Consider the following 12,070-nt stretch of genomic DNA (forward strand, 5'->3'; position numbering starts at 1 on the left):
AAAGAAATCATAAAGATCAGATCAGAAATAAATGAAGGAAAAAATAGCAAAAATCAATAAAATTAAAAGCTGGTTCTTTGAGAAGAAAAACAAAATTGATAAACCATTAGCCAGACTCATCAAGAAAAAAAGGGAGAAGACTCAAATCAATAGAATTAGAAATGAAAAAGGAGAAGTAACAGCTGACACTGCAGAAATACAAAGGATCATGAGAGATTACTACAAGCAATGCTATGCCAATAAAATGGACAACCTGGAAGAACTGGACAAATTCTTAGAAAAGCACAACCTTCTGAGACTGAAACAGGGAGAAATAGAAAATATGAAGAGACCAATCACAAGCACTGAAATTGAAACTGATTAAAACTCTTCCAACAAACAAAAGCCCAGGACCACATGGCTTCACAAGAAAATTCTATCAAACATTTATAGAAGAGCTAACACCCATCCTTGTCAAACTCTTCCAAAATATAGCAGAGGGAGGAACACTCTCAAACTCATTCTACGAGGCCACCATCACCCTGATACCAAAACCAGACAAAGAAGTCACAAAACTACAGGCCAATATCACTGATAAACATAGATTCAAAAATTGTCAACAAAATACTAGCAAACAGAATCCAACATCACATTAAAAGGATTGTACACCATGATCACGTGGGGTTTATCTCAGGAATGCAAGGAAACTTCAATATATGCAAATAATCAATGTGATACACCATATTAACAAATTGAATAAAAACCATATGATCATCTCAATAGATGCAGAAAAAGCTTTCAACAAAATTCAGCACCCATTTATGATAAAAACCCTCCAGAAAGTAGGCATACATGGAACTTACTTCAGCATAATAAAGGCCATATATGACAAACCCACGGCCAACATCATACTCAATGGTGAAAAACTGTAACCATTTCCACTAAGATCAGGAACAAGACAAGGATGCCCACTCTTACCACTATTATTCAACATAGTTTTGGAAGTTTTAGCCACAGCAAGCAGAGAAGAAAAAGAAATAAAAGGAATCCATATCGGAAAAGAAGTAAAGCTGTCACTGTTTGCAGTTGATATGATACTATACATAGAGAATCCTAAAGATGCTACTGAAAAACTACTACAGGTAATCAATGAACTTGGTAAAATAGCAGGATGTAAAATTAATGCACAGAAATCTCTTGCATTCCTTTACACTAATGATGAAAAATTTGAAAGTGAAATTATGGAAACACTCCCATGTACCATTGCAACAAAAAGAATAACACACCTAGGAACAAACCTACCTAAGAAGACAAAAGACCTGTATGCAGAAAACTATAAGACACTGATGAAAGAAATTAAAGATGATACAAATAGATGGAGAGATATACCATGTTCTTGGATTGGAAGAATCAACATTGTGAAAATGACTATACTACCCAAAGCAATCTACGGATTCAGTGCAACCCCTATCACACTACCACTGGCATATTTTCACAGAACTGGAACAAAAAATTGCATAATTTGTATGAAAACACAAAAGATCCCGTATAGCCAAAGCAATCTTGAGAAAGAAAAATGGACCTGGAGGAATCAGGCTCCCTGACTTCAGACTATACTACAAAGCTACAGCAATCAAGACAGTATTGTACTGGCACAAAAACAGAAATATAGATCGATGGAACAGGATAGAAAGCCCAGAGATAAACCCAAGCACATATGGTCACCTTATTTTTGATAAAGGAGGCAAGAATATACAATGGAGAAAAGACAGCCTCTTCAATAAATGGTTCTGGGAAAACTGGACAGCTACATGTAAAAGGATGAAATTAGAACACTCCCTAACACCACAAAAATAAACTCAAAATGGATTAAAGACCTAAATGTAAGGCCAGACACTCTAAAACTCCTAGAGGAAAACATAGGCAGAACACTCTGATATAAATCACAGCAAGATCCTTTTTGACCCAGCTCCTAGAGAAATGGAAATAAAAAGAAACAAATGTGACCTAATGAAACTTAAAAGCTTTTGAACAGCAAAGGAAAACATAAACAGCACGAAAAGACAACCCTCAGAATGAGAGAAAATATTTGCAAATGAAGCAACTGACAAAGGATTAATTTCCAAAATTTACAAGCAGCTCTTGCAGCTCAATATCAAAAAAACATACAGCCCAATCCACAGATGGGCAGAAGACCTAAATAGACATTTCTCCAAAGAAGATATACAGATGGCCAAGAAGCACATGAGAAGCTGCTCAACATCACTAATTATTAGAGAAATGCAAATCAAAACTGCAGTGAGGTATCACTTCACACCAGTTAGAATGGACTTCATCAAAAAATCTACAAACAACAAATGCTGGAGAGGGTGTGGAGAAAAGGGAACCCTCTTGCACTGTTGGAGGGAGTGGAAACTGATACAGCCACTATGGAGAACAGTATGGAGGTTCCTTAAAAAACTAAAAATAGAACTACCATACGACCCAGCAATCCCACTACTGGACATATACCCTGAGAAAACCATAATTCAAAAAATAGTCATGTACCACAATGTTCATTGCAGCTCTATTTACAGTAGCTAGGACATGGAAGCAACGTAAGTGTCCATCGACAGATGAATGGATAAAGAAGATGTGGCACATATAAACAGTGGCATATTACTCAGCCACAAAAAGAAACGAAATTGAGTTATTTGTAGTGAGGTGGATGCAGAGAATGGACTTGAGGACACGGGGAGGGGGAAGGGGAAGCTGGGACAAAGTGAGAGAGTGGCATGGACATATATACACTACCGAATGTAAAACCGATAGCTCACGGGAAGTAGCCACATAGCACAGGGAGATCAGCTTGGTGCTTCGTGACCACCTAGAGGAGTGGGATAGGGAGGGTGGGAGGGAGTCGCAAGAGGGAAGAGATATGGGGATATATTTATATGTATAGCTGATTCACTTGTTTATAAAGCAGAAACTAACATACCATTGTAAAGCAATTATACTCCAATAAAGATGTTAAAAAAAAAAGAGAGGTACATCTCAGATATTCCCAGTGTTAACGTCTATTTGAAGTGGAAGAAAGCTGGCTCTTAAATTGTCCAAAATCATAAACCTACTCCTGAAGGACAAATAATTTTCTCTTTCCTGAAGCTTTGTAGGCAGTTCTTTTCTTTGAGCCAAGTTCAATTTATTATGCAAATGGTGTAGAACTTTCCTAGGTAGGATTAAGCAGGAGCTTGATGGCCATAAAAGAGTGTTTATTCCTTAATTTGCGTGGTAACCATAGCATCCCTAACAGTAAACTGACTCAGATATGCACTTAGGGGATCTGTATTCAATCCTAAGGAGTGGAGGTAAGTGTCAAGAGCTGTGAAGGGCCTGAGAGTTTACCCTACATGTAAATTAGCAAGGTGGCCTAGAAGAATATACAAGATTCCTGGGTCAGGCACAAAAGACTTTGCTACTCATGGCATGGCAAGCTGATGAGCTTGAAGCTCATGTCCGTTACCCTGGCCACCAAGTTCCGTGTGGGCGGCAGAATGCCCAGATAGGGCATTCTCTATTTCCCAGGGCTGTTGTCAGTACAAACATCCTTAAAAAGATAATCTAGGTCCCTTTCACCAAGTGCAGATACAGCAGGAACACAGCTGTCTGTGAACCAGAAAGCAGGCCCTCACCAGAAACCAAATCTGCTAGCACCTTAAACTTGGACTTCCCAGTCTTCAGAACTGAGAAATAAATTCCTGTTGTTATAAATCAAAGAAAAAATAAAGTCTAGAACAAAGGTGGTTTAGCTCCTCTGCTTATAATATATTTAGAAATATGGGAAACCCCTGGAGAACTGTCTTCCACCAATAAGTTGTCACTGTTTCCACATACCTTTCAGGTTATCTAACTCTTTCTGAGAGGCAGCTGATGTCCCTACTGTATCAGCTGCATTTATCAAGTCAGCATTTCAGTGGATTAGGTTTAGGGTGCAGCTTAGGAACACATCTTCACCCCATAGTATTTCCTTTTTATAATGGTATGTTCATTAAAAAGTTAGCATTTTAATATTCTAAAAAAAAATTGAAAAAAGGAAAACCACTTTTAATTTTACTATCCAACATAAGTTCATGTTTACATATTAACTTTAGACCTTAACCAAATGCATTTTTACCTTAACCATATGTAAAGATTAACTCAAAGCGGATCATATACCTTAATATAAGACTTGGAGTATGAAAGTTCTAGAAGAAAACATAAGAGAAAATCTTTATGACCTTGGATGAGACAAATATTCCTTAGGTGTGACACAGAGGCATAATCTATAAAAAGTTGATAATCGGGCTTCATCAAAATTAAAAAGTTTTTATTTATTCTATCAGAAGAATAAAAAGACAAGCCATAGACTGGGGGAAAATAGTTGCAATCATGTATCCGACAAAGGGCTTGTGTCCTGAATATATACAGAACTTTAAAAACTCAAGAAAACAAACAGGTTGATGAAAAATAAGCAAGATATTTGATCAGACACGTCACCAAAAGTTATGTGAATGGAAAATAAGCACATGAAAAGATGCTCAATGTCATTAGTCATTAGAGAAACATAAAACCACAAGAGATACCACTACAAACCTGTTAGCTAAAATGAAAATGATTGACCATACTAAGTGTTGGTGGGCATGTGGGAGAACTGAAACTTGGGAATATAAAATGATCCCACTGCTTTGGAATACAGGTAAAAAGTTAAAACAATCATACGCCTACCGCATGACCCAGTCATTCCACTCCGAGTATTCACCAAGAAAAATACAAGCATATGTCCATACAAAGATTTAAGCACGAATGTTTATAATGGCTTCATTTGTAATTGCCAAAAACTGAAAATAGCCTAAAATGTCCATCAATAGGTGAATGGATAAACAAATCATTTTATAAGCATATAATAGAATACTACTGAACAATAAAAGGGAATGAACTAATAGGTTCATAAGACGACGTGGATAAATTTCAAAATAATTATGCTAAGTGAAAGAAGCCAGACAAAAAGAGTACATGTATTTTGATTCTACTTATATAAAAAACTGGAAAATACAAACTAATCTATCGTAACAGAAAGAACAGTGGTTGCAGGGATGAGCAAAAGGGAATCATAACAAAAAGATAGGAAGAAACGTTTTGTGAATGATATTACATCAAAATCTATTAAAACTTGTGCTCTTTAAGTATGTGCAGTTTATGTCAGTTATACCTCAGTAAGGTGCTAAAGATGAGGAAGGAAGCAAAATGGTTTGATATATTTTTTAAATTTCTAGTTGGCATAAAATATTAAAGAACTTTGAACATGACTCTTAAACATGTATAGTATGGTTTAATTTGTATAAAACTGGACACCTCTGTTTGTATATGTATACAAATATATCCAGGAAGATGATCATCAGAATGTCAATAGTTTATCTGAGTGGCAGGATTTCAGATGATTTTTTTCTTCCTTCTTTTATACTTGTTATGCTTTAAGTTTTTTACAGTGGACATGTATAGTTCTAATCAGACAAAGCAGTGAAGTTGTTTGAAAAGAAAAATAAAGACCACCATAAGAAGCTTTATCTTAGTTATCTTTATTCACTTTTTAATATCTTGATATTCTTACCTGCAAGAATGGTTATACTTTTTACTAAAGGAAAAAGTTTTCTTTAATGTGGCGATTATGTTTCAGAAAACCTTGTTAGAGGTTGAAAGAGATCTGAAAAATTCTGAACCTGCATCTGAGACTCAAACCAAAGGGAAAAGGATGGTTATTCAGGAAGTAGAAAACTCAGAAGATGAAAATGAAAAGGACAGTGGAAGAAAACATGAAGATGGCATTGGAGATAACAGTAAGACATCTTTTCTCTTTGGTTTATGCAAAAAAAAAAACAAAAACCCTATCTTGTTATATGATGAGCTGGCTCAAATTTTCTCTTCGTACAGAAATTCTTAGTCTACCAAATTCTTCTAGCCTTTACCTTGTAAGTCTACAAGCAGGTTTTTCCTTCATCTTTTTCTTAACACAGCTCATTTCTTTTTCTTTTCTTTTCTTATTGCGGTATAATTGACTTATTATGTTAGTTTCAGGTGTACAACATAATGATTCAATATTTGTATGTATTGTGAAATTATTACCACGATAAGTCTAGTTAAAATCTTTTTCTTGGGGCTTCCCTGGTGGCACAGTGGTTGAGAGTCCGCCTGCCGATGCAGGGGACACGGGTTCGTGCCCCGGTCCAGGAAGATCCCACATGCCGCGGAGTGGCTAGGCCTGTGAGCCATGGCCTCTGGGCCTGCGCGTCCAGAGCCTGTGCCCTGCAAAGGGAGAGGCCACAACAGTGAGAGGCCTGCATACCGTAAAAAAAATCTTTTTCTTAATACAATCTCGCAAACCCATTTTTCTTCATAATCTGACATCTTTTCTAGTGCTCAATTTAATTCCTGATTATCACCTTTAAACACAAATGGCTGCCTCTGTGACACCATTTGCAAGTTAACCTTATGTCCATCTCTTAGATGATTGTTTTATATATAGCTACTTGGTTGCAAACAAATATCTTGGCTTCAAAGGGGTTGTTTGCCTAAAAATGAATGCACTGTTGGAATGCCCTGTAGCTATGCGTGCCTCTCAATTTTTTTTTAAAATATGCAATTTCACTTTTGATGTAATTTTTAAAAAAAGAATCTAGACTATATAAAGCTTAATCTTCATAATATAAGACAATGAAAATTACATCAACTTTAAGGGGAAAAAATCTGCCTTTTCATTTGACCAGGGGGGAAAAGTTTTTCTTTTTTCTTGAGAGCCCCTGAGCAACTGAAGGGGAAATGTCAGCTCTGAAAATCATTCACAGGTAAAAACCAACTTTAAGTAATTTGACAGAATATTTTATTTTAGGGAAATATAAAATGTTCAAGTCATTCAACTTTAAAGAAAGAACAAGGAGTATAAGTTTGTTTTCATTCGTGGCAAAATATATAGTGTAAAATATATACATCAGCTTAAAATATGATCAGTTAAGCTAGGATAAAGAAAAAAGCACAGAAAAGAAGGGGGAAAGAGATGAGGCAGAGTAGAGCACCCAAGAAAGATGGAAAAGAAAGTGAGAGCATCAAAGAGATAAAAAGGAGAGTTTAAGGTAAGCAGCTTTTCAAGGATTGAGGCTCACCTTTTTTTTCTTAAATAAATTTATTTATTTATTTATTTTTGGCTGTGTTAGGTCTTTGTTGCTGCATGCGGGCTTTCTTAAGTTGCGGCGAGCGTGGGCTCCTCTTCATTGAGGTGCATGGGCTTTTCATTGTGGCGGCTTCTCTTGTTGCCAAGCACGGGCTCTAGGCACGCAGGCTTCAGTAGTTGTGGCATACGGGCTCAGTAATTGTGGCTTGCCGGCTCCAGAGCGCAGGCTCAGTAGTTGCCGCGCATGGGTTTAGCTGCTCCACGGCATGTGGGATCTTCCCGGACCAGGGATTGAACCCGTGTCTCTTGCATTGGCAGGCGGATTCTTAACCACTGCGCCACCCAGGGAAGTCCTGATTGAGGCTCACCTTTAAGCAAGTTCTGGGAGCAAATGTTTTTCTTATGTTTATATTTAGCTTAAGATAATTAGCTAAGCATCCTACAATTAAAGGAAATCATTTAAAATCTTATCTGGAACAAGATATAATATAAACTGTATCAATTGCCACTATTTTTAAATTATTTTTTAAAATTTACATACAGTAAAAATGGACTTTTTGGTATACAGTTCTAACACGTGTATAATTTCATGTAACAGCCACCACCGTCAGGATCCAGAACAATTTTATCACAAATTGTTGGCTAAAGGAAGGCAAAAAAGAACACCTCTTTTTGCTTTCCTTTTAGCCAAACCCTTCTATCACCCCAAGCCTTGGTAGCCGTTGATCTATTCTCTGTTCCTGTAGTTTCACCTTTTCCAGAATGTCATATAAATGGAATCAGAGAGTATATAACCTTTTGAGACTAGCTTCCTGCACTTAGTGTAATGTCACTGAGATTCATTCATGTAGTTGCATGTATCTTTGATTTATTCCTTTTTATTACTGTGTAATACACCATTATATGGATATACTGCAGCTTGTTTATCCTTTCATTTGTTGAAGGACATTTGGGTTTTTTCCAGTATTTGGTATTTATGAATAGAGCTGCTATTAATATTCATGCACAGGTTTTTGGGTGAACGTACGTTTTCATTTCTCTGGGGTAAATACCAAGAGTGGGACTGCTGGGTCAATGGCAAGTGTATGTTTAACTTTATAAAAAATCTCCAGACTGTTTTTCCAGAATGGTGGTACCATTTTTCATTCCCATTAGCAACACATGAGAGTTCTAGCTGTTTCACATTCTTGCCAGCATTTGGTATTTTATTTAAAAAATTTTTTTAGCCATTTTATTAGGTGTATAGTGGTTTCTCACTGTGGTTTTAATTTGCATTTTACTATTGGCTAGTGATGTTGAACATTTTTTCTTGTGCTTATTTGCCATGTCTATATCACTTTTGGTAAAGTATCTGTTGAAATTATTCCACCAGTTTTTAAAGTTGGGTTGTTGATTTCTTACTGTTGAATTTTGAGAGTTCATTTCATATTTTTGATACAAGTCCTTTGTTAGATATGAGATCTGCAAATATTTTTTCCCTACTTGTAGCTTGTTTTTTCTCATTCTTTTATCAGTGTCTTTCACAGAAAAAATGGGTATTAGTTTGATTAGAGTCCAGTTTATCAAAATTTTTTAATGGGCTGGTGATTTGGTGTCATATCTTAATGCTTTGACTAAGCTAAAATCATGAGGATTTTCTCCTGTTTTCCTTTAAAAGTTCCGTAGTTTTATACTTATGTACCATTCTGAGTTAATTTTTTTATTGAGGTATAACTGACATATAACATTCTATTAGTTTCAGGTGTACAACATGATTCAATAGTTGTATATATTGTGAAGTAATTGCCACAATAAGTCTAGTTAAAAACCATCACCATAATAGTTAAAAAATTTTTTTCTTGTGATGAGAACTTTTAAGATCTCTTTCAGCAAGTTTCAAATATATAATAGAGTATTATTAACTCTAGTCACTATGCTGTACGTTACATCCCCATGACTTATTTTATAACTGGAAGTTTGTGCCTTTTGATTCCCTTCACCCATTGCACACGTGTGCACATGTACACACACACACAGAAACACACACACACACACAGATACGCCTCTGGCAACTATCAGTCTGTTCTCTATGAGCTTGGTTTGGTTTTTCTTTTTAGATTCCACATATAAATGAGATCATGTGGTGTTTATCTTTCTCTGTCTGACTTATTTCACTTAGCCATACTGAGTTAATTTTTCTATGAAGTGTGAGGATTAGATTGAGTTTCACTTTTTTGCATATGGATGTCCAATTGTTCCAAAACCATTTGATGAAAACTATCCTTACTCCTTTGAACTGCCTTTGCACCTTTGTAAAAAAAATCAGTTGGCCATATTTGTGTAGCCAATAGAATCTAACGCTGAGTTCAGTTCTTCTCCACTGACCTATGTGTCTGTCCCTTTGTCAATACCACACTATCTCGAGTGCTGTAGTTTTATAGTAAGTCTTAAAATCAGGTAGTGTGATTCCTTCAGCTTTATTTTTTTTTTCAAAATAGTTTGGCTATTCTAGTTCCTTTGCCTTTCACATAGTTTTAAAATCAGGTGTTTTTCAATTTTATTTTATTTTTCACATGCTGCATTCCTCCAACTTCTCTTAATATTCAAGTATATTCCTTTATTACATAAAATCACTTAACAGTCACATATATTTGATGACTATTTTACCACAAGCCTGTTCGTTATATTACTAAAATCTATATTTCTACTCACTGCAAAACACAAGGAATTTCCCACTGTATATCACTATAGTATATAGTAGAGTATAATTGGACAGCAAATATGAGGTAGTTAAATCAGTTCTTTTATACCTAAAAAAAGTCATGCTGGGAATTTGATTGGAACTGCATTGAATTTATAAATCATATAGGGAAGAAATGACTATATGGATTTTTAACTATATGGATTTTTCCAATCCATGAACATGGTATATCTCTGCATGAACATGGTATATCTCTCCACTTATTTAGGTCTTCTTTGATTTATTTCATTAGTGTTTTTTAAGTTTTCAGCACACAGATACTGCACATACTTTGACAAATTTATACTTACGTATTTAGATTTTTTGGAGCTATTGTAAAGAATATTTTTTTAATTTCAGAAAATTGAATTGTTCATTGCTAGAATATGAAAATATCATTTATTTTAAAAAATATGTTGACCTTGTATCTTGCAGTCTTGCTAACTCACTGATAAGTTCCAGGATTCTTTTTGTAGACTCCTTGGAATTTTTTTCATAGACAATTACATGGTCTGCAGATAAGAACAGTTTTATTTTTCTAATTTCCAATCTATACCTCTTTTCTTTCTTTTTCTTACTTTATTGAACTGGCTAAGGGCTATGGTGTTGAATAAACATGGTGAGAGTGAACAACCATGAGCTTTGTTCTTAATCTTAGAGGGCAAGCATTCAGTCTTCCGTCATTAAGTTTTCTGTTAACTGTGGGTTTTTGAGAGATGGGCTTCATCAAATTAAGGAAGTAACTTTCTATTTCTACATGACTGTGACTTTTAATCTCAAATTGATGTGAACTTTTCATCTCAAATTGATGTAAACTTTTCAAATACTTTTTCTGCAGAAATTGATTTGATCATGTGGTTTTTCTTCTGTAATCTGTTAGTATATTAGATTATGTTGATTGATTTTCAAAAGTTGAGCTAGCCTTGAATTCTTGGGATAAACCCCATCAATCATCATGTATTATTCTTTTCAGGATTTTGTCTGTTATTATCTTGTTGATGATTTTTGCATCTATGTTCATGAGAGACATTGGACTATAGTTTTTCTTTTTTTTTTTGTACTGTACATGTCTGGTTTTGGTATCAGGATAATGGCAACGTCGGAAAAGTTGGGAGCTGGAATGTGCTTCCACCACTTCTGTTTTCTAAAAGAGATTGTGTAGAATTGATATTACTTCTTTTAAAATTTGGTAGAATTTGCCAGTGAAATCATCTGGGCCTGGAGGTTCTTTTGTGAAAGATTTAAAATTACAAATTTAATTTCTTTAGTAGACATACAACTGTTTAGGTTATCTGTGTTTTTCTTCAGTGAATCCTGAGTTTAGTAGTTTCAAAAAAATTGGTCCATTTCAACCAAGTTGTTGAATTTATAAGCACAGTTCACAGTACTCCCTTATTACAGCTTTAATGTCTGATTGACCTGTAGTGATATACTCTTTTCCTGAGAGTGGCGATTTGTGTTTTCTCTCTTTTTTGTTTGTCAGTCTAGTTCGAGGTTTATCAATGTTATTGATTTTTTCAAATGTCTCATTGATTTTTCTCTGCTTTTTTAAAAAAATATCTTTATTGGAGTATAATTGCTTTACAATGCTGTGTTAGTTTCTGCTTTATAACACAGTGAATCAGCTATACATATACATATATCCCCATATCTCTTCCCTCTTGCATCTCCCTCCACCCTCCCTATCCCACCCCTCTAAGTGGTCACAAAGCACAGAGTTGATCTCCCTGTGCTATGCGGTTGCTATCCACTAGCTATTGATTTTATATTTGGTAGTATATATATGTCCATGCCACTCTCTCACTTTGTCCCATCTTGCACTTACCCCTCCTCATGTCCTCAAATCCATTCTCTAGTAGGGCTGCGTCTTTATTCCTGTCCTGCCCCTAGGTTCTTCATAACCTTTTATTTTGTTTTTTAGATTCCATATATATGTGTTAGCATATGGTATTTGTCTTTCTCTTTCTGACTTACTTCACTCTGTATGACAGACTCTAGGTCCATCCACTTCACTACAAGTAACTCAATTCTGTTTCTTTTTATGGCTGAGTAATATTCCATTGTATATATGTGCCACATCTTGTTTATCCATTCATCTGTCGATGGACACTTAGGTTGCTTCCAAGTCCTGGCTATTGTAAATAGAGCTGCAATGAACACTATGGTACATGACTCTTTTTTTTTTTTTTTTT

General features: G+C 35.4%; 1 protein-coding gene across 4 annotated transcripts in view; it reads left to right on the forward strand.

Moving 5' to 3' along the window:
* SPAG1 (sperm associated antigen 1) overlaps nucleotides 1-12,070 on the forward strand; it is a 99,773-nt gene that overhangs the window by 35,069 nt on the left and 52,634 nt on the right. For all 4 annotated transcript variants that reach the window (XM_027131507.1, XM_027131508.1, XM_027131506.1 and 1 more), the window contains one exon: nucleotides 5,672-5,831. In XM_027131507.1, the coding sequence (XP_026987308.1) occupies nucleotides 5,672-5,831 (160 nt within the window). The remainder of the gene's footprint in view (nucleotides 1-5,671; nucleotides 5,832-12,070) is intronic.

The sequence above is a fragment of the Aethalodelphis obliquidens genome, unplaced genomic scaffold (genome assembly GCF_003676395.1).
Source record: "Aethalodelphis obliquidens isolate GAN/ISIS:26980383/991018 unplaced genomic scaffold, ASM367639v1 scaffold39, whole genome shotgun sequence".
Classification (NCBI taxonomy): domain Eukaryota; kingdom Metazoa; phylum Chordata; class Mammalia; order Artiodactyla; family Delphinidae; genus Aethalodelphis; species Aethalodelphis obliquidens.